Below are 25,360 nucleotides of genomic sequence, written 5' to 3' on the forward strand. Positions count from 1 at the left end.
GGGGTGGGGTGCGGTGGGGGGGGTGTGTTTGGTTTTTATTTCCCCACCCCCTCTGCTGGGTGATTGCAGCAGGTTTTGGTCACTTCACATGGCCCTGGGACACTGTGACCGTCATAAATATGAATCAGTTGCCAAGCATCCGAATGTAAATCACAAAACCCTGGAGGTGCTGCAACATTCCAGCTGATTGGCGCTTCTTCTGGGCTCAACGGAAGCACCAGGATTAGTGCTGAGCTCCAGCTGGATCCTGGCGCTGATCCTGGCGCTTCCGCTGAGCCCTGACAGCCCTGCAGCTCCAGCCGTCTCTCGCTCAGGCTTGTGCAGTGCTGCCACCGGTCCAGCTCATTCCCCTCCCCCGCTACCACTTTTCTAGGATGGTCGCGTACCACCTGCCAGGTGATAATGTACCACGGGTGGTACCTGTACCACTGGTTGAAAAGCTCTGCTTTAGATGCTGGAAGTTAGCAACCTAAGTCTGGATCCCTGTTGTGAAATCCTGTTGGTTGTTTGAGTGCCATTTTGTAGAAAATTGATCTTTCTCTCTCTTCTACACCAGGAGTCCCCAATCCTTGGGCTGCATTGTTTCTGGGCTGTGGCCTATTCTTAACTGGCTGCTTGACCAGTGAGCTGATGTGCTTGTGCGCAATAGTAGCTGGACTTGCGTAATTGTCAGGGTGGCGCGCATGCACATGCGCTTGCAACTCGCACAAGTCAAGCTGTGCCTGTGTGTGCCGACCTGCTGCTTATGCATCCTGGTTCCCCTCTTCCCCCCCCTCCAGCCAGGCCACCAAGCTGAAAAGTTTGGGGACCACTGTTCCACACCCAAATCTTGTCCCCTTTTAGAGATCTGAATCAAGAACCTGATGCAGGGTTAGGCAACCCTGGCTCTTTTATGACTCGTGGACTTCAACTCCCAGAATTCCTGAGCCAGCATGGCTCAGCTTGGAAACCTCTCCCTTTCCCCTCAGCCATGGGCTGGCTCAGGAATTCTGGGAGTTGAAGTCCACCAGTCATAAAAGAGCCAAGGTTGTCTACTCCTGACCTAATGGAATTAATTGTACCCAACTCTGGTTGAATTGTACCCCTCTTTATTCTAGCATTGATGTTGATCCCTAATTGGGTCATGAAACGTCTGCATGAAAACCATGGTTAGATACTGTCCTTGAATTTGGGCAAATTCTGGGGGACAGGTGAGGACCTGGGTGCCTGGCATACTGTGGTCTATGGGGTTGTGAAGAATCAAATGTGACTTTAGCAACTGAACAGATTAAAATTCCTATGATATGTGTGCATATTCCCATGTATATGAGCTGCCACGCACAGTTTTATATGCTCTTTCCCTAATCCTAAATAATTAGAGCATAAATGTGAATCACACCCTGTATTCTCCTCTGCAGTTTACAGATAGTCCTTGACTTACAAACTACACGTTTAGCAACCATTCAAAGTTACAGTAGCAGTGAAAATAGTGACTTACGACTGGTTTTCACTCTTAACAACCATTGCAACATTCCTATGGTCATATAATCAAAACTCGGCAACTGACTCATATTTATGATGGTTGCCATGTCCTGGGGTCACATGATCCCCTTTTGCAAATTTCTGCCAAGCAAAGTCAATGGGGAAGCTAGATTCACTTAACAACCATGTGATTAACTTAACAACTGCATGGATTCACTTAGCAACTGTGTCAAGGAAGGTCGTAAAATGGGGCAAGACTCACTTAAGAGGTGTCTCATTGAGCAACAAAAAGTTTGGGCTTTGTTGTGGTTGTAAGTTGAGATTCACATGATCACCATTTTGTATCTTTCCCAGCAGGCTTGTTGCATGCAAAATCAATGAAGGAAGCCAATCTCTCATTTAACGACCACAAGGCTCCCCCAACAACAGTGGCAAAAAATGTCATGAAACGGGCCCCCCACTCCCTTAACAGCTGCCTCGCTTAGCAGCAAAAATTGGGGGCTCCGTTGTGGTCCTAAGTCAAGGACTACCTGTATTTTAGCGTCGAGCGGAGACGTTCAGCTGCCTTTTTTTGGTGTCTCCCCCCCCCCTCTTTCAAACTGGGTAAAAATAATTGGCGTCTTTTTCAGAGGAGACAGGAGGCTGGTGAAGTTCTCTTGAGGTGGGGATTTCAATTCACAGGAGCCAGATAGAATTTCAAAGGCGAACAGAACATCACCCCTCTGTGGGGGTGTGCCACTCGTATTTATTTCATGATAAGTGGCAGAGGCGCGGCAATAACCCCCGTTGTTCATCCTCGCTTTGCAACGGTGAACAGTGGGACTTTGCAGTCTACCTAGTGGTGCTTGACCTTGATGGAGGCGTGAGTGAAGGATCTCTTTCGGTACTGACACAGACCGCAGATTGGCCCTGCCTTCCTTTAACCATTGGGCACAGCCAGGCAACCCTCTGAATGCTCATTCCCCCACCCCCCACCTCCTTAGCTCACGAATTGTGTGACGCTGGCATAAATTGTAGTGCCCTCACCTTCCAGCTGTTAACGGACTGAAGAGGGAGACGGGGGAAATAGGCTATCATGAGATAAGGATAAACTGAGATAAACAACATCTGCATACCGGCTACTGAGACTTGGGGATACTTGCAGCTCAAGGGTTGAACTGTCCTGTCCGTTGGTGGTCTCTGAGCTTCGTTGCTTGCTTGTTGATGTTTCATGACCCAATTAGGTAACATCATCAGTGGAAGAAGGGAGGGGGGTTGGCAGAGAGGAAGAGGAGGAGGAAGAGGAAGAAGAAGAAGAAGAAGAAGAAGAAGAAGAAGAAGAAGAAGAAGAAGAAGAAGAAGAAGAAGAAGAAGAAAAAGAAAAAGAAAAAGAAAAAGAAAAAGAAAAAGAAAAAGAAAAAGAAGAAGAAGAAGAAGAAGAAGAAGAAGAAGAAGAAGAAGAAGAAGAAGAAGAAGAAAAAGAAGAAGAAGAGGAGGAGGAGGAGGAGGAGGAGGAAGGGGAAGAGGAAGAGGAAGAAGAAGAAGAAGAAAAAGAAGAAGAAAAAGAAGAAGAAGAGAAGGAGGAGGAGGAGAAGGAGAAGGAGAAGGAGGAAGAGGAAGAGGAAGAGGAGGAGGAAGGGGAAGAGGAAGAGGAAGAAGAAGAAGAAGAAGAAGAAGAAGAGAAGGAGGAGGAGGAGGAGAAGGAGGAATAGGAATAGGAAGAAGAAGAAGAAGAAGAAGAAGAAGAAGAAGAAGAAGAAGAAGAAGAAGAAGAAGAAGAAGAAGAAGAAGAAGAAGAAGAAAATGAGGAGGAGGAGGAGGAGGAAGAGGAAGAGGAAGAGGAAGAGGAAGAAGAGGAGGAAGACTGTGGGGTCCCTGGTGCTCTCTGAGCTGGGTGGTCTTCTTTCAGGTGTTTCACGATCCAACTAGGTATCATCCTCCTTGCTGCAAACTCCATTTCCTTGCACTGATAAAACTCCCTAGATGGGTCATGAAACGTCTGCCAGAAAACTGCCAAGTTCAGAGAGCACCAAGGACCCCACACAAATCAAAGTTTACCTGGTATCTCTGTGCTTCAGCTAACTAAAACTGAGGGTGACACTGATATGATTCTGCAGCAGGAAACAACCGATCTGGATGTCGTTCCGTGCCCATTTTGTGACCTTATGGACTAGCACCACTTGGTTTCCAAATTTGTTTGTCATTGTGACTCCACTTTTAGATGAATCCCAAAGTGTAATAGAGCGGGGCTTTTCAACCAGTGGTACGGGTACCACCTGTGGTACATTGGCACCTGGCAGGTGGTACGCGACCATCCTAGAAAAGTGGTAGCGGGGGAGGGGAATGAGCTGGACCGGTGGCAGCACCGCACAAGCCTGAGCGAGAGACGGCTGGAGCTGCAGGGCTGTCAGGGCTCAGCAGAAGTCCCAGGATCAGCGCCAGGATCCAGCTGGAGCTCAGCACTGATCCTGGTGCTTCTCAGCCCAGAAGAAGCACCGATCAGCTGGAATGTTGCAGCATCCCCAGGGTCTTGTGATTTACATTCAGATGCTTGGCAACTGATTCATATTTAGGACGGTCACAGTGTCCCAGGGTCATGTGAAGTGACCAAAACCTTCTGCAACCACCCAGCAAAGGGGTGGGGGGTGGGAATGAAAACCAAACACCTCCCACCCCACCCCACCCCCACTGCCAATCCTCAACAGAAATGCCCACAGCAATGAAAACCTTGGACAGGAGGAAGAGCGCCGCTGGGTGGGCAGGCAGGTGTCTTGCTCGGCTGTGGCTTGGGGGGCCCCTTTTTCAGTGCCACTGTAACTTCGAACAGTCACTAAGAGAACTGTTGTAAGTCAAGGACTACCTGTACTTCATCACTTTTTTTCCTTTTTTTTTTGACTGGTAGTCCTCGGATGTTGCCATATCCTAAAAGTGGTACAATGGGTGAAAAAGTTGAAAAGTCCTGCCCTAGAGTATCCTGTCCTTTATGGTGTGGGCCTTCTGGCCAACTTGCTTTCTCTCTGGCTCTCATTCCACCAGTTTAAAGAAAAGAGAGCTAACCTTGAACAATTAGGAAGGCCTGGAGGATGTGTTAAGGAGGGATTTGGAGGACACACAAAGTCTGGGGAAAGTTAAAATCCTGAAAAAGAAACTCGACACAACCCTGTCTTGATTTTATTTGGCACAGGAGGGGCAGGGAGACTGGGACAGGCTTTCAGGAAGGATGCCAGCCCTTTGAGGTAGGCCAAGTCATGAAACAGGCAGGGGAAGGATTTAAGGAACATTCCTTGATCGTCGTAGAGTGGAATCCGGGATCTGTTACAAAAGCTCAGCTGAATGGTTGATTTGCTTTTCATTCCAGCTTTCCTTCTTTTCAACCATCCAAACCATTTACACCGTGGGTTACAGCATCTCAGCTGTCTCGCTTGCCGTCGCAATCCTGATTCTCCTCGCATTCAGGTATGTCTGCAGGAGCCTGGGAAACAGAACAACATTTTCACCCCGCTCGTTAGTATTATATATTTTTTTCCAGCCTTTACAAATAAATCAAGGCAGTGAACATATTTATACGCTTTCCTTCTCCTATTTTCCCCAGAACGACAACCCTGTGAGGTAGGCTGTGTGGAGAGAGAATGACTGGCCCAAAGTCACTCAGCTGTCTTTCATGCGTAAGGCGGGACTAGAACTCATTGTCTCGTCTTGATTGGCCCAAGGTCACCCAACTGGCTTTTATGCCTAAGGCTAGAACTCCCTGTTTCCTAGTGATTGGCCCAAAATCACTCAGCTTGCTTTCATGCCTAAGGCGGGACTAGAACTCATTGTCTCGTCTTGATTGGCCCAAGGTCACCCAACTGGCTTTTATGCCTAAGGCTAGAACTCCCTGTTTCCTGGTGATTGGCCCAAAATCACTCAGCTTGCTTTCATGCCTAAGGCGGGAGTAGAACTCATTGTCTCGTCTTGATTGGCCCAAGGTCACCCAACTGGCTTTTATGCCTAAGGCGGGACTAGAACTCCCTGTTTCCTGGTGATTGGCCCAAAGTCACTCAGCTTGCTTTCATGCCTAAGGCGGGACTAGAACTCCCCATCTCCTGGTGTTTGGCCCAAAGTCACCCAGCCGCCTTTCATTCCTAAGGCGGGACTAGAATTCCCCGTCTCCTGGTGATTGGCCCAAAGTCACCCAGCTAGCTTTCATGTGTAAGGCGGGACTAGAACTCACAATCTCCTGGTGATTGGTCTAAAGTCACTCAGCCAGCTTTTGCGTCTAAGGCGGGATCAGTACTCATCATCTCCTGATGATTGGCCTATTGTCCCCCATCAACTTGTGTCTGCTCTCTCTTCCTGCAGGAGACTCCGTTGCCCCAGGAACTACATCCATGTCCACCTTTTCATCACCTTCATCTTGAAGGCCATTTCCATTTTCATCAAGGATGCAATTCTCCTCGAGAGCGAAGGGAGCGATTACTGCACCTACTCCACGGTATGGGATGAAAAAAACAGAGAACGTAGAATCCTAGGGCCAGAAGAGACCTTGGAGGTCCAATAGTCCAACCTCCTGCTCATGGAACAACTTGCCTCCAGAAGTTTTGAATCCTCCAACAATGGAAGTTTTTAAGAAGAGACTGGACAACCATTTGACCGGGGTGATATAAGGTTTTCTGCCTGAGCAGGGGGTTGGACTGGAAGACCTTCAAGGTCCCTTCCAACTCTGCTATTCTATTCTGTTCTGTTCTGTTGTATTCTATTCCATATTTTCTATTCTGTTTCTATTTCTATTTCGGAAGACCTTATACCATTTCTGGTGCTTTGGACAATAGCTTGACTGCCACTTCTTTGGGGCAGCCCCTGAGATATTGGAACGCTGCTATCTTGTCTCCCATCGGCCTTCTCTCCAATTGGCTAGAGTAGACATACTTGGTGGAGCAGTGGGCTAATGCCTCCTTAAGTAACACCAGCTGCCTGCAATTAATGCAGGTTTGAGTCCCACCAGGCTCAAGGTTGACTCAGCCTTCCATCCTTCCGAGGTAGGTAAAATGAGGACCCAGGTTGTTGGGGGCAGTTAAGCTGACTTTGTAATAATGCCGCTTGGGTGTGCGTGTGAAAGCCCTAATAAGCAGGTACATACATAGAATGAAGGCTACTGCTAAGCTTGTAAGCCGCCCTGAGTCTTTGGAGAAGGGCGGGATATAAATGGAATTAAAATAAAACATAAATAAAAAAATACTTAGGTCCCTCAACCATTCATCCTACAATTTTAACTTCCATCCACGTTACCTTCGTTGCTCTTCTCTGCACACTTTCTAAGATTTCATCTCTTACTGCGGTACTACAACTAGACCTTGATCTACAGCCATTCATTTAGCGACTGTTCAAAGTTGCAAGAGCACTAGATAAAAGTGGCTTATGACCGTTTTTCACACTTACGACCGTTGCAGCATCCCCACGGTCTTGTGATCAAAATTCAGATGCTTGGCAACTGACTCGTATTTATGATGGTTGCAGTGTCCCGGGATCATGTGATGCCCTTTTGTGACCTCCTCACAAGCAAACTCAATGGGGAAGCCAGGTTCACTTCACAACCGTGTGACTAGTTTAACAACTGGAGGGACTCACTTAACAGTGGCATGAAAGGTCATAAAATGGGCCAAAACTCGCTCAGCTGTCTTGATTAGTGATGGACGTTTTGGGCTCAATTGTGGCCGTAGGCCGAAGACTACTTATAAATAATTATGGACAGTTGGAATGCAATATACGTCCTTTCCAGTTATTTAGGTCTTCTCCCATCCTTCAGCGTCGTGCCACCGAATTACAACATTCGAAGCAAGTAGCAGAAGAAAGAAATTAGATATGCAGAACAGAAATATATTGATTTAAATCAGTGTAAACGAACTAATTTAAAGCAGCAGCATCCCTTTTAATTTCAAATTTACAGATAACCCAGTTGCGGTTGTGTTCCAGTCCACCCAGAATTAGAAATACAGTCCCTTGTTCATTAGGCCAGGCCACGTGTGGTCCTCGGCTGGGAGAGGAAGATTGATTTGGAAACTCTCAAAGCACTTGAGAAACCCTCAAAGACGAAATAAGGATGAGAGTTATTTTCAGAAAGCGAGGAACTGTGCCATTTCTGACACAGGAGTCAACTCCAGTGTTTGTGTCCTAACAAAACAAAGCTCTCAACTGGATGTCAGGAGAACCCATTTGATGACATTGATTGAATACACCAAGAATGGACATGTTAAGTGACCAAAGTTATAAGCAATCCGCAAGTGTCTCTCTGCTCATACTTCTCTACCTATTTTGCAATCTTCTCTTGTCTTCAGAGAATAATCTGCATCTTCTGGGCATTGAGAGTTTGCCAAGTTGCCCAAATCCAGTAGGAAAATAACTTTATGTAGATCCTTCAAGGTTGGGTGATACGGATGACTTTGATTTATTGAACAGAACAGAATAGCAGAGTTGGAAGGGACTTTGGAGGTCTTCTAGTCCAACCCCCTTCTCAGGCAGGAAAGCATTGCAGACAAATGGCTGTCCAGTTTCTTCTTGAAAACTTCCAGTGTTGGAGCACCCGCAACTTCTAGTGGCAGGTTGTTCCAATTGTTCTCTATCAGGAAATTCCTCCTTAGATCTAAGTTGCTTCTCTCCTTGATTAGTTCCCATCCGTTGCTTCTTGTCCTGCCTTCAGGCACTTTGGAGAATAGCTTGACTCCCTCTTCTTTGTGGCAGCCCCTGAGATACTGGAAAACTGCCATCATATCACCCCTCACCCTTCTCTTCATTAAACTACACATACCCAATTCCAGCAGCCGTTCCTTGTATGTTTTAGCCTCCTGTCCCCCAATCATCTTTGTTGCTCTTCTCTGTACTCTTTCTAGAGTCTCAACATCTTTTTACATCATGGTGACCAAAACTGGATGCAGTATTCCAGGTGTGGCCTTACCAAGGGATTGTAAAGTGGTATTAGTACTTCACATGATCTTGATTCTATCCCTCTGTTAATGCAGCCTAGCACTGTGTTGGCTTTTTTGGCAGCTGCAGCACACTGCTGGCTCATATTGAAGTGATTGTCCACCAGGACTCTGAGATCCCTCTCACAGTTACTACTATTCAACAAGGTAGCTGCTATAGTATACCTATGCATTTGGTTTTTCTTGCCTAAAGGTAGAACCTTACTTTTTTCACCCTTGAATTTCATTTTGTTAGCCTGGGCCCACCTGTATGTTGAGCCTATCTTCTGGGGATCTCATCTATTCCTGCCAGATTTTCCTTTGCCAAGATGTTATTTGCCAGGATGCTGTTTGGAGATAGGATTTGAATGAACCCATGCCAATGAGAAGGTTGCTTGAGATATCTCCTTGCTTCTTCCACAGGCTGGATGCAAGATCCCCATGGTGCTCCTTCACTACTTCACCATGGCCAACTTCATGTGGCTGTTAGCAGAAGCCCTGTACCTCAACTGGCTGCTTCTTTCCTCCTTTCCCCATGGAAGGAAATACTACTGGTGGCTTGTCCTCTTCGGATGGGGTAAGTCAAGCTGACTTCTTGACCTGCCTTCTTACTTACTTGTTTAAAAGAGATGGGGTTAAATCACCCTCAGTAAAGGGATGTCATCAGCATGATGCAGAGAGCCAGTCAGGAACTAGGCTAGAAAGCGGGAGACTGTGAGTTCTAGTCCTACCTTAACATAAAAGCCAGTTGGGTGACTTTGGGCCAATCACCAGGAGATGGTGAGTTGTACTCTCACTCCAGGCATCAAAGCCGGCTGGGTGACTTTGGGCTGGGTGACTTTGGGAGTCTTAGTTCTGCCTTAGGCATGAAAGCCAACTGGGTGACTTTGGATCAATCACCAGGAAGCTGGGATTCCTAGTTTTGCCTTAGGCATGAAAGCCAACTGGGTGACTTTGGGCCAATCACCAGGAGACTGGGAGTCCTAGTTTTGCCTTAGGCATGAAATCTAACTGGATGACTTTGGGCCAATCATCAGGAGATGGTAAGTTCTAGTCCCACCTTAAAAAAGCCAATTGGAACAGTTCCTTTTCCTCAGCCCAACCCACCTCACAGGGTTGTTGTCGTGGAGAAGATAGTTGGAGGAAGGACATGTTAGGCACCTTGAGTTGTTTGTAAAAATAACAAAGGCAGGGGGTGCACATTAACAAACAAACAAACTCCACATGATACATCTAGAATTATCTCTTTCCCCCCAAATCCTTCAACCAAGGGAGGCAGAAAGGATTCACAGAGCCATTTCCCCTCATGGGTGGAAGCAGTTTTCTCTAGCAAGGCTTCAGCATGTAAAATCCATATTTTTGCATCACCCTGTGGAGTCCCAGGAAAAGAAAAACCTGTTTTTAAAACGTTCCCAATTTTTTTCCAAGCGCAGATTCATTTAACCTGCTTCTACTTAGCTCAAACTACTTCCTCTTCTTCTTCTTCTTCTTCTTCTTCTTCTTCTTCTTCTTCTTCTTCTTCTTCTTCTTCTTCTTCTTCATCATTATTATTTTGAAAAAGGAGAGCTCGTAGAAAGTAAGTGCAGATTCTCACATGTGTTTGGGTACAGCGGTAGTCCTCAACTTATGACCACAATAGAGAACAGAATTTCTATTGCTAAGCAGGGTAGTTAAGGGAATCACACCCATTTTTCCGACCTTTTTTGCCACAGTTGTTAAGTGAATCACTGCTGTTGTTAAGTGAATCACATGGTTGTTAACTGAAACAGGGTTCTATTGACTTTGCTTGTCAGAAGCTAGCTGGGGAGGTCATAAAGGGTGTTCACAGGGATGCTGCAATGGTCGTAAGTGCAAGGACTAGTCTTACGTTGCTTTTTTCAGTGCCACTGCAACTTCAAATGGCCGCTAAATGAATGGTTGTAAGTTGAGGACCACCTGTACAGGTAGTCCTTGACTTGCAACCACAATCTCTGTGGTTAAGTGAGACATTTGCTTTGCCCCATTTTACCACCTTTCCTGCCACGGTTGTTAAGCGAATCACTGCAGTTGATAAGTTAATAACCCTGGTTGTTAAGTGAATCCGGCTTCCCTCATGGACTTCACTTGTCAGAAGGTCGCAAAAGGGGATCACGTGACCCAGGGGACACTGCGACCATTGTAAGTATGAGTCAGCACTGTATTCAGGGAAAGATCGTGCAGATCTGAGAGAGGACAGGCAAAGTGGCTTAAAGTATTGATTCAGTTTGAAACCTTGGATCAAAAGGAATTAAATGGAACAGATGAAACAAAGAGAGGTTGGCTCAGTGAATCACTGCGGTTGTTAAGTGGATCACATGGTTGTTAAGCGAATCAGGGTTCTCCTATTGACTTTCCTTGTCGGAAGAAAGCCAAGAAGAAAAGTTGTAATACAAACCATAGTTGCAATAACAGTAGATACTGCAGTCCCTAGAGATAGCAGAATGCAGGTAGTCCTCAACTTACAATGGTTCATTTAGTGACCGAAGTTAAAATGGCACAGAGAAAGGGGATTTGTGTTACAGCCAAGCCTTGACTTACAATCATTCATTTAGGGATTGAAAAAAGTGACTTATGACCGTTTTTCATACCTAACAGCTGTTGTAGCATGCCCTTGGTCATGTGATCAAAATTCAGAGGCTCGGAAACTGGCATGTACTTACAACTGTTGCAGTGTCCCAAAGTCACATGATCCCCTTTTGCGATGTTCTGACAAGCTAAGTCAACGGGGCATCCAAGATTCGCTTATCAACTGTGTGACTAACTGAACAACTGCAGAGATTCCCTTAAGAACTGAAGTGAGAAAGGTCACAAAATGGGGCAAAGCTCACTTAGCAACAGAAACTTTGGGCTCAGTTGCGGTCCTAAGTCGAGGACCACCTGTAGAAGAGAAAGGAATTGGGGGGAAATTGCAAAATACCGTACAAAGACCTGCAAAATACCGTACAAAGACCTGCAAACAGAAATCTTTTGTGGCAAAAGAAAGCAAAGATAGCACCAATAGTAGTAAGAGGTGCTTTGGATCCGAAAACATCTGGAGCACCATTGGAACACCATCGGCATTGACAAAAATCACAACTGGTCAGTTGCACAAGTTGCTCCATTGCCTGCAAGAAGACTTTTAACACCATCAAACCTCAGCACCTGCCTATCTCAGGTCTTTGGGAAGAACTAAAAGGCCAAATCCAGTCTAAACATCTGGCTGACTGTGCAACAAATCATAATAAATATCTGGCTATGTGAGCAATCATAATATAAGCAACAAAAGGCTAGGAGAAGAATCGTGTGTCCTACTAAGACTCTGGGCCTTTTAATAACATTAATTTCCCCAATTATTGGTCAAGCATTTTTTTTAGGCTGAATCAGAAACTATGCTTTTTCTAGTAAGTAGCCGGATTAAAGAAATCATTCAGAAATCAAAAGACATGATGAAAAGTCCTTAATTTCACAACACATGGACAAACTGATCCATAGCTTCAACTGGGAAACTGTGAGCATCCTAGACCAAGCCAAGTTCCAAAACTGTGAGAGAATTCCTGGAAACTTGGCAATCAGACAAATCGGCTATCCACAGGCACAGAGACATAAACAACGTGTACACACCATTCAAAAGAAACAATCAGAAAAAGCCCCCAAAGACCAAAACATCTCACTAGCAATCAACACTCATTTGAGTTTAACACCAAGATTAACGCTAAATCAACAATCAAGAAATAAAAAAATATCCCTATCAAGAACTTAAACAAACAAGCTGTCTACAAGGAAGATGGGCAGTTGAGAAAGAAAGAAAGAAAGAAAGAAAGAAAGAAAGAAAGAAAGAAAGAAAGAAAGAAAGAGGGAGGGATAGAGGAAGGAGGAAAAGAAAGAAAGAACAGCCTAATCAGAAGTTCCCAAAAGGGGATCAAATGTTGTAAATATGAACCAGTTGCCAAGCATCTGTGGCCGGCGTCAACTTCCCTCCGTCCAGTGTGCTCCCACAGAGAGTGCCTCCTCAGGGTGCCTCCGATCAAAGAATGCCGATCGGTGACCCCCAGGGGGAGGGCGTTCTCTGTGGGCACGCCAGACCTTTGGAACCGCTTGCCGGTCGAGCTCTGGATGGCCCCCGACCTCCGCTCCTTCCGGCGTGATCTTAAAATCTTTTTTGAACAAGCTGGCCTGGTCTGACGGGATGGGGTTGGGTTTTTATAACTAGTTTTAATTTTTAATAAGTATTAATTACTACGGGCATAATTGTTTAATCACTTTTTAATTTTTGTATTCTGTTTTTTATTATGTATCGCCCTGTTCACCGCCCTGAGTCCTTCGGGAGAAGGGCGGTATACAAATTAAATTATTAAATTAAATTAAATTAAATTAAATTTTGATCACGTGACCCTGGGGACATGATCCTGTGAAAAATGGCCTTAAGTTACTTTTTCCAGCGCTGTTGCAACTTAAAACGGTCACTAAACGAATAATTGTAAGTCGGGGGGATTACCTGTATTTTGTACAAAACCATCCCTGTTTGATAAACTAACTGAATTTTGGGCTCTAGCTAGTTCTGGAAACTAATTTGCAAAGGTTAAAATGTAGGGTATTCGGTTTATTATTATTATTTTTCTCCTTGTTTCTCCGCTGAAAATTCAGAATTGCTGTGTGAATCCCCAGGAGGGCTGGCAGCCAGCCGTGAGCATAATTGAACGCTTTCACAAATTCTCTTTTCTCTTCTCTGACTTCTCAAGGTGTCCCGACATTCTTCACCGTTTTGTGGGCAGTGCTCAAACTGAATTTTGAAAATGATTTGTAAGTCAGAGCTTATTTCTCACATTGCTGCAGTGTGTGTGAGGGGGGGGAGGGGGGGGGGTTGGGGCAGGGAAACATTTGGATTTGAGTATCTAAGTCAGGGGTGGCTTTAAGTTAAGACTGACAGGACACTGGCCAAAATTGAAGGGGGCGGTCAAGGCACCCCCGTTACAAGTAGACTTACAACAGTGACTGTTTGAAATTTAAAATGGCACTGAAAGAGAAAGAGAGAGAGAAAGAGAGAGAGAAAGAGAGAGAGAAAGAGAGAGAGAAATATATAAAGAGAAAAAGAGAGAGAAAGAGAAAAAGAGAGAGAGAGAGGAGAAAGAGAGAGAGAGAAAAAGAGAGAGAGAGAGAGGGGGGAGAGAGAGAGAGAGAGAGAGAGAGAGAGAGAGAGAGAGAGAGAAAAGAAGAAGAAGAAGAAGAAGAAGAAGAAGAAGAAGAAGAAGAAGAAGAAGAAGAAGAAGAAGAAGAAGAAGAAGAAGAAGAAGAAGAAGAAGAAGGCTATCTGATTTGTCAGATTTGACTCAAAAGAATCCCAAATTGTCAATGCTGGAATTAGACAATTCTAATTCTGGAGTCAAACTGAAGATCTGCATAGAAATTCACGGTACAAATTAATTTATCACCCCACAGAATGAAGCTCTACATTTTGTCACCTTTGAAGCTGGGCGGGTGGGACTCCTCAAAACCTAAATTGGTGAGCATCTCTAGCCACTCAAAGCCCAGGCAGTTCCAATTTAACAAAATTCTCATATTCTTTCCAAGGGCCTCCTTCCGGCGCGATCTCAAAACCTACCTTTTCGAACAAGCTGGCCTGGCCTGATGGGATGGGGTTGGGTTTTATTAATCTGTTTTAATCTATTTTTAATGTGTTTTAACTTATTCATGGGCATTTGTTTAATCGTTTTTAATTTTTGTATCTTTTTTAATATGTATTGCCCTGTTCACTGCCCTGAGTCCTTCGGGAGAAGGGCGGTATACAAATAAAATTAATAATAATAATAATAATAATAATAATAATAATAATAATAATAATAATAACAACAACAACAACAACAACAACAACAACAACAACAACAACATGGTCGGCAGTTCCTCTCTGCAGGCTGACATACTCAGAAAAACTGCAGTCCGGAAACAAACCCAAGAGAAAGGGAGGTAATATAAAAATATCTGTTTATAAGCATTAACCATCATGGCTCTCTCTCTCTCTCTCCAGGTGCTGGGATGAGAATCAAGATTCCCCTTACTGGTGGGTCATCCAGGGCCCCATCATGCTCTCTGTTGGGGTCTGTATCTGGTTTCCAGTTTGCTTTATATTAGTGGTGGGAATTACAACTGGTTTTGCTGCCAATAGTTCTAACAAGGAGCATATGGTGGTGATGGCCCAGGATTCAGTGAAGAAAGGTCAGAAAAGTGAAGATGGCGGCCACCATCTTGTCATCGGAGCCCCTCTCTTTTTGAGGGAGGGGATTATTTTTATATTTATATATTTATATAATTATAATTCTGATTATATACTTATATATTATATAAGTATAACCATGATTATACACTCATATATTATAACCCTGATTATATACATATATTATGTAATTATAACTGATTATAATTTATATATTATATAATTATAACCCTGATAATACACATATATTATATAATTATAACCCCGATAATACACTTATATATTACATAATTCTAACCATGATAATACAATATTATATAATTATAACCTATACACATATATTACATAATTCTAACCATGATAATATACTTATATATTATATAATTATAACCCTGATTATACATTTATGTGTTATATAATTATAACCCTGATTATACACTTGTTATATAATTATAACCCTGATTATACACTCATATATTATAACCCTGATTATATACATATATTATGTAATTATAACTCTGATTATAATTTATATATTATATAATTATAACCCTGATAATACACATATATTATATAGTATAACCCCGATAATACACTTATATTTTACATAATTATAACCCTGATAATACACTTATATATTATATAATTCTAACCATGATTGTACATATATTATATAATTATAACCGATTATACACATATATTACATAATTATAACCATAATATACTTATATATTATGTAATTATAACCCTGATTATACATTTATGTGTTATATAATTATAACCCTGATTATACACTTGTTATATAACTATAACCCTGATTGTACACTTATGTTATATAATTATAACCCTGATTGCTCACTTATATGTTATATAATTATAACCCTGATTGTACACTTGTTATATAACCCTGATTATATACTTATATATTACGTAATTATAACCCTGATTATATATAATTATAACCCTGATTATATATTTATATATTATATAATTATAACCCAGATTATATACATATGGTATATAGTATATAATTATAACCCTGATTATACACTTATATGTTATATAACCCTGATTATATACTTATATATTATATAATTAGAACCCTGATTATATATTTATATATTATATAATTATAACTGATTATATATTTATATATAATTAGAACCCTGATTATACACTTATGTTATATAACCCTGATTATATTATATAATTAGAACCCTGATTATATATTTATATATTATATAATTAGAACCCTGATTATATACTTATGGTATGTAGTATATAATTAGAACCCTGATTATATACTTATAAGATGGTGGCTCTGGCCACCATCTTGACTTTTCTGACTTCCTTGGACTCTCTTGATATGAGCAAGGGTTGGGTCCAGTCCAAAATGACAATTCCTGTGCTTGTTATTCTGGTTTTGAAGTTGGGACCCAAATGGAAAGGGGGAAAAGAAAGGATTCGGAGTGGGTTTCTGAGGGTGGTGGGTGAAAAAGTCAAGATGGCCACCCTAACAATGGAGTTGTAGCCCTCTGCCTGGGAGAATAGGATGAAGCAATTTAATTTCTAAGTTACTCAGAATTCTGGCAGATATGAGGTAGCCTATAAATTCAGTACAGACAGCCCATTTGTTTAGTGACCGATCAAAGATACAAAGGCGCAGAACCAAGTGACTTATGACCAGTCCTCACACTTACAACCATCACAGCATCTCCATGTTGATGTGATCAAAATTCAGGTGTTGGAATGTGTTTATGACGGTTGCAACATCATGGGGTCACATGATCACAGCTAGATTCCAAGCAAAGTCAATGGGCAGAACCTGACTCACTTAATGACCATGCAAATCACTTAACAACTGCAGCAGTTGGCTTATTGACCATGGCAGAAAAAGGTCATAAAATTGGACTTGACTCACTTTACAACCCTTTCGCTCAGCAGCAGAAATCCTGGTCAAAATTGTGGTCGTAAGTCGAGAACAACTTATAAATAAATTTGTGCAGAGCAGAGAAAAAGCTCGTTTTTGCTGGGTTGAGCTAAGCAGATATTTGGGGATATCCCCAGGGTGAGTGCTACCTATTGACAAATATCTAGTGATAAATAATTCAAGGATTGGAACGACCACAATAAAGAGGAAATGGGAAAGAAAATTCAGTTTAAGAACAATCCATTAGCTCAGGGTTTCACAACCTTAGTTGCTTTAAGACGTGTGGACTTCAACTCCCAGGATTCCCTGCTTACGTTACGTGGACTTCAACTCCCAGGGTTCCATTCAACTCCCAGGATTCCATACTTAAGAGAGGTAGACATGGTGCTCTCTGAGCTTGGTTGTCTTCTTTCAGGGATTTCATTACCCATCATTCAATTTCCACAATCCCAAGATGGCTGGGGAATCCTGGGAGTTGAAGCCCACCCATCTTAAAGGAGCCAAGGTTGAGAAACATTGCATTAGTCCAGGGGTCTTCAAACCTGGCCCTGTTATGACTTGTGGACTTCAACTCCCAGAATTCCTCAGCCAGGCATGCTCTATCTCAAACCTGGCCCTTTTATGACTTGTGGACTTCAACTCCCAGAATTCCTCAGCCAGGTATGCTCTATCTCAGGGGTCTTCAAACCTGGCCCTTTTATGACTTGTAGACTTCAACTCCCAGAATTCCTCAGCCAGGCATGCTCTATCTCAAACGTGGCCGTTTTATGACTTGTGGACTTCAACTCCCACAATTCCTCAGCCAGGTATGCTCTATCTCAGGGGTCTTCAAACCTGGCCCTTTTATGACTTGTGGACTTCAACTCCCAGAATTCCTCAGCCAGACATGCTCTATGTCAGAGGTCTTCAAACTTGGCCCCTTTATGACTTATGACAGCTCTTCTGGCTGAGGAATTCTGGGAGTTGAAGTCCACAAGTCTTAAAGTTGCCAACATTGAGGACCCCTGCACTAGTCACTGTTATTTCAATCTATCTCAGACGTCCACACATCTTAATGTTGACTTCAAGCCGCAGAATTCCCCGGCCAGCATAGGAAGTTGAAGTCTGGGAGTTGAAGTCCGCATTTCTTAAAGTTGCCAAATTTGAGAAACACAGCTTCACCTCTTTTTTTTTTGTAAACAATACATTCTTTTTTTCTCTTTCTTCCACAGGTCAATTTCATTCTTTTCGTCAATATTATGCAAATCCTGCTGAAAAAACTGAATCCTAGAAAAATCAATTTGAACAGCTCATTTCAGTACAGGTAAGACAGTGGACGAGGGGCTGTAAAGCAGGATGGAGAATTCTCTCTCCCCCACCCCCAAACAAACAAAAAAATCTGTTCTTGAACGGGAAAATTTGGAAGAAAACTGAAAGTGCTTATGTTTCCATTTTCCATTTCATTTGATGTTGCTGTGCATGCTTTTCTTTGAATTGTAGTTGGGAGCATTCTCTAGTATAGAGCTTCCCCACCCCCCACCCCTCAAAAAACCTCAGCAATCGGGAATTTTCAATGCACTGTACGGATAAATCAATTTTAAAAGTGATGAATAGAAGAGACGATAGAGAAACGTTCTTGGCATTACCATCCAAAGTTTGGGTGAAGGTTTAGGAAGGAAAAGGGACACGGTGGCTCAGTGGGTTAGGACGCTGAGCTTCTCGATCAGATGGTCGGCAGTTGGGCGGGTCGAATCCCGAGTGCCGCGTAACAAAGTTGAGCGCCTGTTATGTGTCCCAGCTTCTGCCAACCTAGCAGTTCGAAAGCACGTAAAAATGCAAGTAGAAAAATAGGGACCACTACGGTGGGAAGGTAACAGCGTTCCGTGCGCCTTTGGCGGTCTAGTCATGCCGGCCACATGACCACGGAGACGTCCTCGGACAAGCACTGGCTCTTCGGCTTTGAAATGGAGATGAGCACCGCCCCCTAGAGTCGGAAACGACTAGCACGCATGTGCGAGGGAACATTTACCTTTTAGGAAGGAAGGAAGGAAGGAAGGAAAGAAGGAGGGAAGTCAGGGAGGGAGGATGAAGGAAGGAAGGAAAGAAAGAAGGAGATATTAAGAAGGAAGAGGACGTAGGAAACAAAAAAAGAAAGGAAGAAAGAAAAAGAAACAAACAATGAAACAAATAAAAAGAAAAGGGGAGGGAGGGAGGAAAAAGGAAGAAAGGATGAAAGGAAGACAGAAAGACAGGAAAGAGCGGAAGAAAGGGAAGGAGGGAAGAAAGGCAGGCAGGGACAAAGGAAGGAAGGAAGGAAGACGGAGGGAGGAGGAAGGAAGGAAGAATGAATGGAAGGAAGGAAGGAGGAAGGGAGGAGAAATTAAGAAAGGGAGGAGGTAGGAATTAAAACAGAAAAAAGAAAGAAAGAGAGAGAAAGAGAAAGAAAGGAGAAAGAAAGAAAGAAAGACAGACAGAAAGAAAGAAAGAAAGAAAGAAAGAAAGAAAGAAAGAAAGAAAGAAAAGCAGCATATTGCTTTAACCAATGAAGACAAATATGCAGGATGGTCCCATAGAGAAGACAATGCCCATTCCATCAGAAGGCATGAGTGCCCTCTAGTGGCCATTGCTACTTATATTTTGTTTAGTTCTATAAACCAGGTCTTTTCAACCTGTGGTACGGGGACCACCTGGGTTACATTAGCACCTGGCAGGTGGTACGCAACCATCCTAGAAAAGTGGTAGCGGGGGAGGGGAATGAGCTGAACCGGTGGCAGCACCGCACAAGCCTGAGCGAGAGACGGCTGGAGCTGCAGGGCTGTCAGGGCTCAGTGGAAGCGCCAGGATCAGCGCCAGGATCCAGCTGGAGCTCAGCGCTGATCCTGCCACTTCTGAGCCCAGAAGAAGCGCCAATCAGCTGGAATGTTGCAGCATCTCCGGGGTCTTGTGATTTACACTCAGATGCTTGGCAACTGATTCATATTTATGACGGTCACAGTGTCCCAGGGTCATGTGAACTGACCAAAACCTGCTGCAACCACCCAGCAGAGGGGGGGGGGGATAAAAACCAAATACCCCCTACCCCACCCCATCCCCGCTTCCAATCCTCAACAGAAATGCCCACAACAATGAAAACCTTGGACAGGAGGAAGAGCGTCGCCGGGCAGGAGGCAGGTGTCTTGTTCGGCTGTGGCTTGGGGGGCACTTTTTCCAGTGGCATTGTAACTTCGAACAATCACTAAACGAGCTGTTGTAAGTCGAGGACTACCTGTACTTCATCACTTTTTTCCTTTTTTTTTTTTTTGGGTCATCATGTTTTTGACATCTTGCTAGGCGACTGGTGGTACTCGGATGTTGCTATATCCTAAAAGTGGTACAATGGGTGAAAAAGTTGAAAAGCCCTGCTGTAAACTTTGCTTTTTCTTCCCTCCACCTTTCTCCCCATCCCCATCCCGCAACACCTTCCTTAGACGCCTCTCTAAGTCAACCCTGCTCCTCATACCCTTGTTTGGGACACACTACATCATTTTCAACTTCCTGCCCGAAAACAGCCAGGTGGGAGCCCGCCTCTTCTTGGAGCTGTGCATTGGATCATTTCAGGTGAAGTATGGCGGCCATCTTGCTAAAAAAACAACACAGTATTGCTGTGGGGGAAGCTTTTAAAAAAGAGTGGGGGAGACCTCTTGGCCTTGCGAGGCACAGGTAGGCCTCAACTTACAACGTATATGAAGCCAAAATTTCCATTTCTAAGGGAGACTGTTGTTAACTGGGTTTTACCCTACTTTACAACCTTTCTTGCCACAGTTGTTAAATGAATCACGGCAGTGATAAAGTTAGTAATACAGTTGCTAACCAAAAATTCCTGTTGTTAAGCAAGGCAGTTAAGAGAGTTTTGCCCCAATTATACAACTTTTCTTGCCTCAGTTGTTAAGTGAATCACTGCAGTTGTTAAACGAGTCGTGTGGTCACTAAGCAAAGCATGTGGTCACTAAGCAGGCCTGGTTTTCCCCATTACTTTGCTTCTTTTTAAAAAATATTTTATTAATTTTTTAATATAATCACCTTAATATTTGGTAAACAGTGTGTTGTCTGGGCTTATATTTAAAAACAATCAATAACAATTAATTTCTATAATTCCACAATCCACATAGTAGCTCTCCTTGATTTTTCTCTTCTTCCAACAATATTCTCTTTGATCAATCTTGAGTTAGTACGTTTCTTAGTATTTTGATAACTGAATATAAACATTTTTCTAGTATTTTTACAAGTAACCACATCAATATATAGCTTCTTTTCTAATTGATCATCTTAATTACCTTGTCATAAATCCAGTTTTCAGAGTTCTTATTTAGATTTGTTTTCCCCCCAATGTTCAAAACATTCTTACCAGTTAAAACTTCCTCAGAGCTAATTACACTTAAGTATTTAAATCTTTTTCTTCATACTAGAGCCATCCCAACCATTATACATTTCTCATATCCTAAAACACAAAAAAATAGAGAAGGAAAAAAAAGAAAAGGAAATAGCATACTAATTGAAAAAAATGTCCCTCTTAAGCTAAAATACATTTATATATTTTATATCCAAATTTTTTCTATTCTTTTTAACCATATTCAAACAAATGTTTAATCTTTTAAGTATTCCATCCAATAAATCCAATCGTCTAATCTTTTAAATCTATTCAAAACATTCTTATCAGTTGAAATTTTCTCAAAATCAATTACACTTAAGTATCTAAAACATTTCCCTCCTATAAACCACCCCATCATTTTTTATATTTCTCATATCATAAAAAAATACTATGTTGCTTGAGGGGCCCCATCCCTGTGCTGTTAGAGCAATTAACATTTAAAGGGTTAAATGTGGTCTCCTTAAGAGATGGCCTCTGGGAAATGTAGTTTATGTTACTTGGTCACATCTGTGTTGGGGATTGGCCACTGGGAGGGGGCTTGTGTTTTTTTATTATGGGATATCCTGTTTACATGCTGAGTCTGCTATCTCTCAATGAATCCTAGCCACTAGGGCTGGGAGCTGGGAGAAAACTGTTGTCGTTTTATCTACACGATGATCTCGATTACATCTTGCATTCCAGAAGAACCTATGCCAGACAAACACAAGGTCCGGGGGCCGGATCCGGCCCATGAAGTGGTTTCATGCGGCCCGCGGAACCATCCTGGAAACAGTGAGGGAACGGCCCCCTCTGCCTTGGCCCTGGCCCAGAGACCCTCCTTCTGCCAGAGACCCCCAGATCTGTCCCAGTCCTGCCCAGGCCCCCATAGGCACCCTTGATGTGAACGATGTAGAGCTGGCCACGCCCACCCAGTAGGCCACACCCACTCTAGCCACACCCACCCAGTAGGCCACGCCCACCCTTGCCATACTCACCTGGCCCCCTGAGGGCAACCGCAATGCTGATGCAGCCCTCAATGAAATTGAGTTTGACACCCCTGACCTATGCTGTAACTGTAAGTTATTGACTTGAGGATGCCTGTTGAATAAAGTAACTTTTATGATTCATCCGTGGAGTTGATTCTGCCTGTTTCAAGTGAAATCCAGCAACCTCTTTGCTTGAGTCAGGACACTGAAAGGACATTATGTGGTTTCTTCCTTCGTTTAAAGTAAAAAGAGAATGATATCTCTCTTCCAAGAAAAGAACCAGCATTCTGATGATTCTTCTGGCTGTCTATTGTAAAGAGACAATTCAGAAACGGAGATGTTTCAATTCTTTTTTTATTATTTTATTAAAGAGTTTTACAAAAACAAGATTTGACAATACATCCCCAAATCCCATCCACCCCAAACCACCCCCCTTCCCCCCCACTTCCTAGAGCTAAATACAGGGTTATAGTTATAATAATCATATTCTAACTAAAGAATATCCATAATATAAAATTAACCAAATTCATAATGTGCTTTAACTCCCCTTTAACATAGATACATACAAAGTACTAACACTAAAATTAATAACAATATCTCTCTAAAATTTACTCTTAAGCTAAATGGAACTTTTTAGTCCCATATTTATTCTGAATATAATCTATCCATCTCCTCCAAACTGAAATATATCTTTCTTGTCTGCCTGCCTCACTAAGAAAGCGTCCAGCCATTCTCCCCCTGCTTATTGCTTGCCTATTTGTGAAGAGTCAATTTGGAAAGGGGTGTGTGTTTAAATCTTCTCTGCTTGGCTGAACAGAAAGGAATCGCCTTTCCAACAGAAAGGGAGTAACTACGCTCAAAGTAAAGAGAGCTAACTGCCCTCCCAGCCAAAAGATTGCACCTCCGCTCAAATTAGAGAAAGCAAATTACTTTCCCAACGGAAAGAGGTTGCATCTTTGCTGAAAGTGAGAATTCTGTTTGTCTTAAGAAATTGCTCAGAACTGGCTCAACAGCCAAGCTAGCAAAGAAATACCCTCCTTATTGGGGGGATCGCTTATCAGTCTGCTTGTAAACCAAAAGTAATTTGTTGCTAAGAGACAGAACCAGCTCACTCTGCTGGAATGCTTAAAGAGATTTTTGTAACCAGGCGCTTGCTGCTCACTGTTTATTTGCAAAAATTGGAATGATGCAAGCTATCCAGTTTTCCCCCACCTCCCTTGATTAACTTAAGAACAAACAAAGCTGCTAAAGCTTCGTTAGAACTGCAGGTTTTTCACAGCCCAGTTGGGATTTCAATACCAGATAAAGCAGATCCTGAGAGATTCCAGAACGGCTTTCAGTCTCGTGGTCCTAAAATGAAAGGAATTAGCAGACCCTTTGTTTCCAAGTTAAGTCTAGGTGCAGTGCCCTCTTGTGGCTAATCTGAAAGTAAGAGGCTTGCATTTATTCTACTTGCATATAGCGCACCCTGGTGGCTAATCTGCAAATAACAAGCTACATTTATGCTACCACGCAGGCAGTATACCGTGATGGTCAAAGAGTAAACTTCACTGAAGTCTTTACCCATGCAGACAGTGCACCCTTGTGGTCAAAGAGTGAAATTCACTGAACTCATTCAAAATATCTAGGAAATCTTCTGAGTCTGCCCTAGTCATGGCAGAATGTCCTATTGGACCAGAAGAGCTGGTCCAACCAACCAACCTTGATATCTGTACAGAACCTGATGTCCAAAATTCAGAAAATGCAAAGACACGTCAGAAACCCTATGGTTTGAGGCAACAAAGGAAGCCTATTGAAGTCATGCAGTCGAACCTGATGGAGCAATGGGATTGGCTCCATCAACATCATGAAAAACACTGGGACAAGTTTCAGGAACTCTACGAAGCATCTAAAGAAGAGCTTTCCCCCAAGCGCACTCTCTCATTGGAAGATGATATGGAAGACTCTTTCGTACACTGGACAACCTATGAACGCCATCTCAAAAAAATCCAGTTGCAGCTAGGAGGTCCCACACTCGACAGAACAATGCAAAGCCTCAAGCTAAAAAACAAGGAATTGTAAAAAGTTCCTAGGAAGTAGAAAATGCCTCTCTGAGGTCGAGCTTCACATGAAAGACACACCAATCGAGAAGGCTGAGTCCGAAGTGTCCTGTCATTCGCATGCGTCATCCCAGTGGGCGCATGTATCTTCCTCTCACTCAGCCAAGAAAACTTTGTCCTCGCATCCCAAGGCACCAAGGTCCGAGGTGCACAGCAGCGTGACACAGCAATCCCATGTCTCAGGTGCCTCCCGCTATTGTAAAGTATCTTCTCGCCACAGCCACGCGTGCCAAGTTTCATGGGCAGAGAGCTTAGCCATTCAAGCTGCACAAGCACAAATCAAAGCTGAAGAAGCCAATGCAGCCCTTCGTGAAGCAGAAGCCAAGCTTGAGTTTTTACAGCGCAAGTGGGAGGCAGCAGAAGAAACAGTGAGGACGGCAGCCTTACAGAAGGATGACGTGAGCCGTGACCCCAATTTTGGGAGACCAGAAGGTCGTAAATTACACAGCTGTGTCAAGGCCTACATAGATGACCGGAAGGCGCTACGATATGAGCAGGAAAAAGCGACATGGTCGACCACAGATTTCCCGAGGCCAAGTGACCAAGAAGGAGAATCTTCGCCATCAGATGTGCCAACTAGTTAGGAAGCTGACAATATACCATCTGAATGACGAGATTTCCCCCCCCCTTAGATCTGTAAGATTCACCCCAAATAACCAAGACGCAAGGGGTGATCGATTTGGCCCATCTGCTACAGCAAACATCCCTCAGCAGGTAGGCACACAAGAAGCCATGTTTCCTAAGCTCAATGTCAAGGCAGAGGAATTCGGGCCAAATCTTCAAAGCGATTGGAGAATGGATCCGCAACGAAGAGAACAAACCCAAGAAGTGTTATGGGAAGAGTACTCCGAAGAAAACTGTCAGTCGTCTTCATCACATGCTCCTCCTCCTGGGGGCAAGGTCTATGGGGAGCGGCAAAAAGCCACTAACCGTGCTCTTAGCAGGGCTTTTCAACCAGTGGTACAGGTACCACCTGTGGTACATTTGCACCTGGCAGGTGGTACGAGACCATCCTAGAAAAGTGGTAGCGGGGGAGGGGAATGAGCTGAACCGGTGGCATCACCGCACAAGCCTGAGCGAGAGACGGCTGGAGCTGCAGGGCTGTCAGGGCTCAGTGGAAGCCCCAGGATCAGCGCCAGGCTCCAGCTGGAGCTCGGCACTGATCCTGGCGCTTCTGAGCCCAGAAGAAGCGCCAATCAGCTGGAATGTTGCAGCCTCTCCAGGGTCTTGTGATTTACATTCAGATGCTTGGCAACTGATTCATATTTATGACGGTCCCAGTGTCCCAGGGTCATGTGAAGTGACCAAAACCTACTGCAACCACACAGCAGACGGGGGAATAAAAACCAAACACACCCCCACGCCACCCCCACTGCCAATCCTCAACAGAAACGCT

At 43.5% G+C, this 25,360-nt stretch overlaps 1 protein-coding gene across 1 annotated transcript in view; it reads left to right on the top strand.

Moving 5' to 3' along the window:
* GHRHR (growth hormone releasing hormone receptor) overlaps nucleotides 1–25,360 on the top strand; it is a gene marked incomplete at both ends in the record, with an annotated part of 54,257 nt that overhangs the window by 19,090 nt on the left and 9,807 nt on the right. Inside the window, 7 exons of the mRNA XM_083379059.1 lie at nucleotides 4,799–4,896; nucleotides 5,782–5,914; nucleotides 8,802–8,955; nucleotides 13,115–13,175; nucleotides 14,398–14,467; nucleotides 17,725–17,816; nucleotides 19,960–20,089. Coding sequence (XP_083235185.1) covers nucleotides 4,799–4,896; nucleotides 5,782–5,914; nucleotides 8,802–8,955; nucleotides 13,115–13,175; nucleotides 14,398–14,467; nucleotides 17,725–17,816; nucleotides 19,960–20,089 — 738 coding nt within the window. The remainder of the gene's footprint in view (nucleotides 1–4,798; nucleotides 4,897–5,781; nucleotides 5,915–8,801; nucleotides 8,956–13,114; nucleotides 13,176–14,397; nucleotides 14,468–17,724; nucleotides 17,817–19,959; nucleotides 20,090–25,360) is intronic.

This window comes from Vipera ursinii (genome assembly GCF_947247035.1).
Source record: "Vipera ursinii genome assembly, chromosome: Z".
NCBI classification, from domain to species: Eukaryota; Metazoa; Chordata; class Lepidosauria; order Squamata; family Viperidae; genus Vipera; species Vipera ursinii.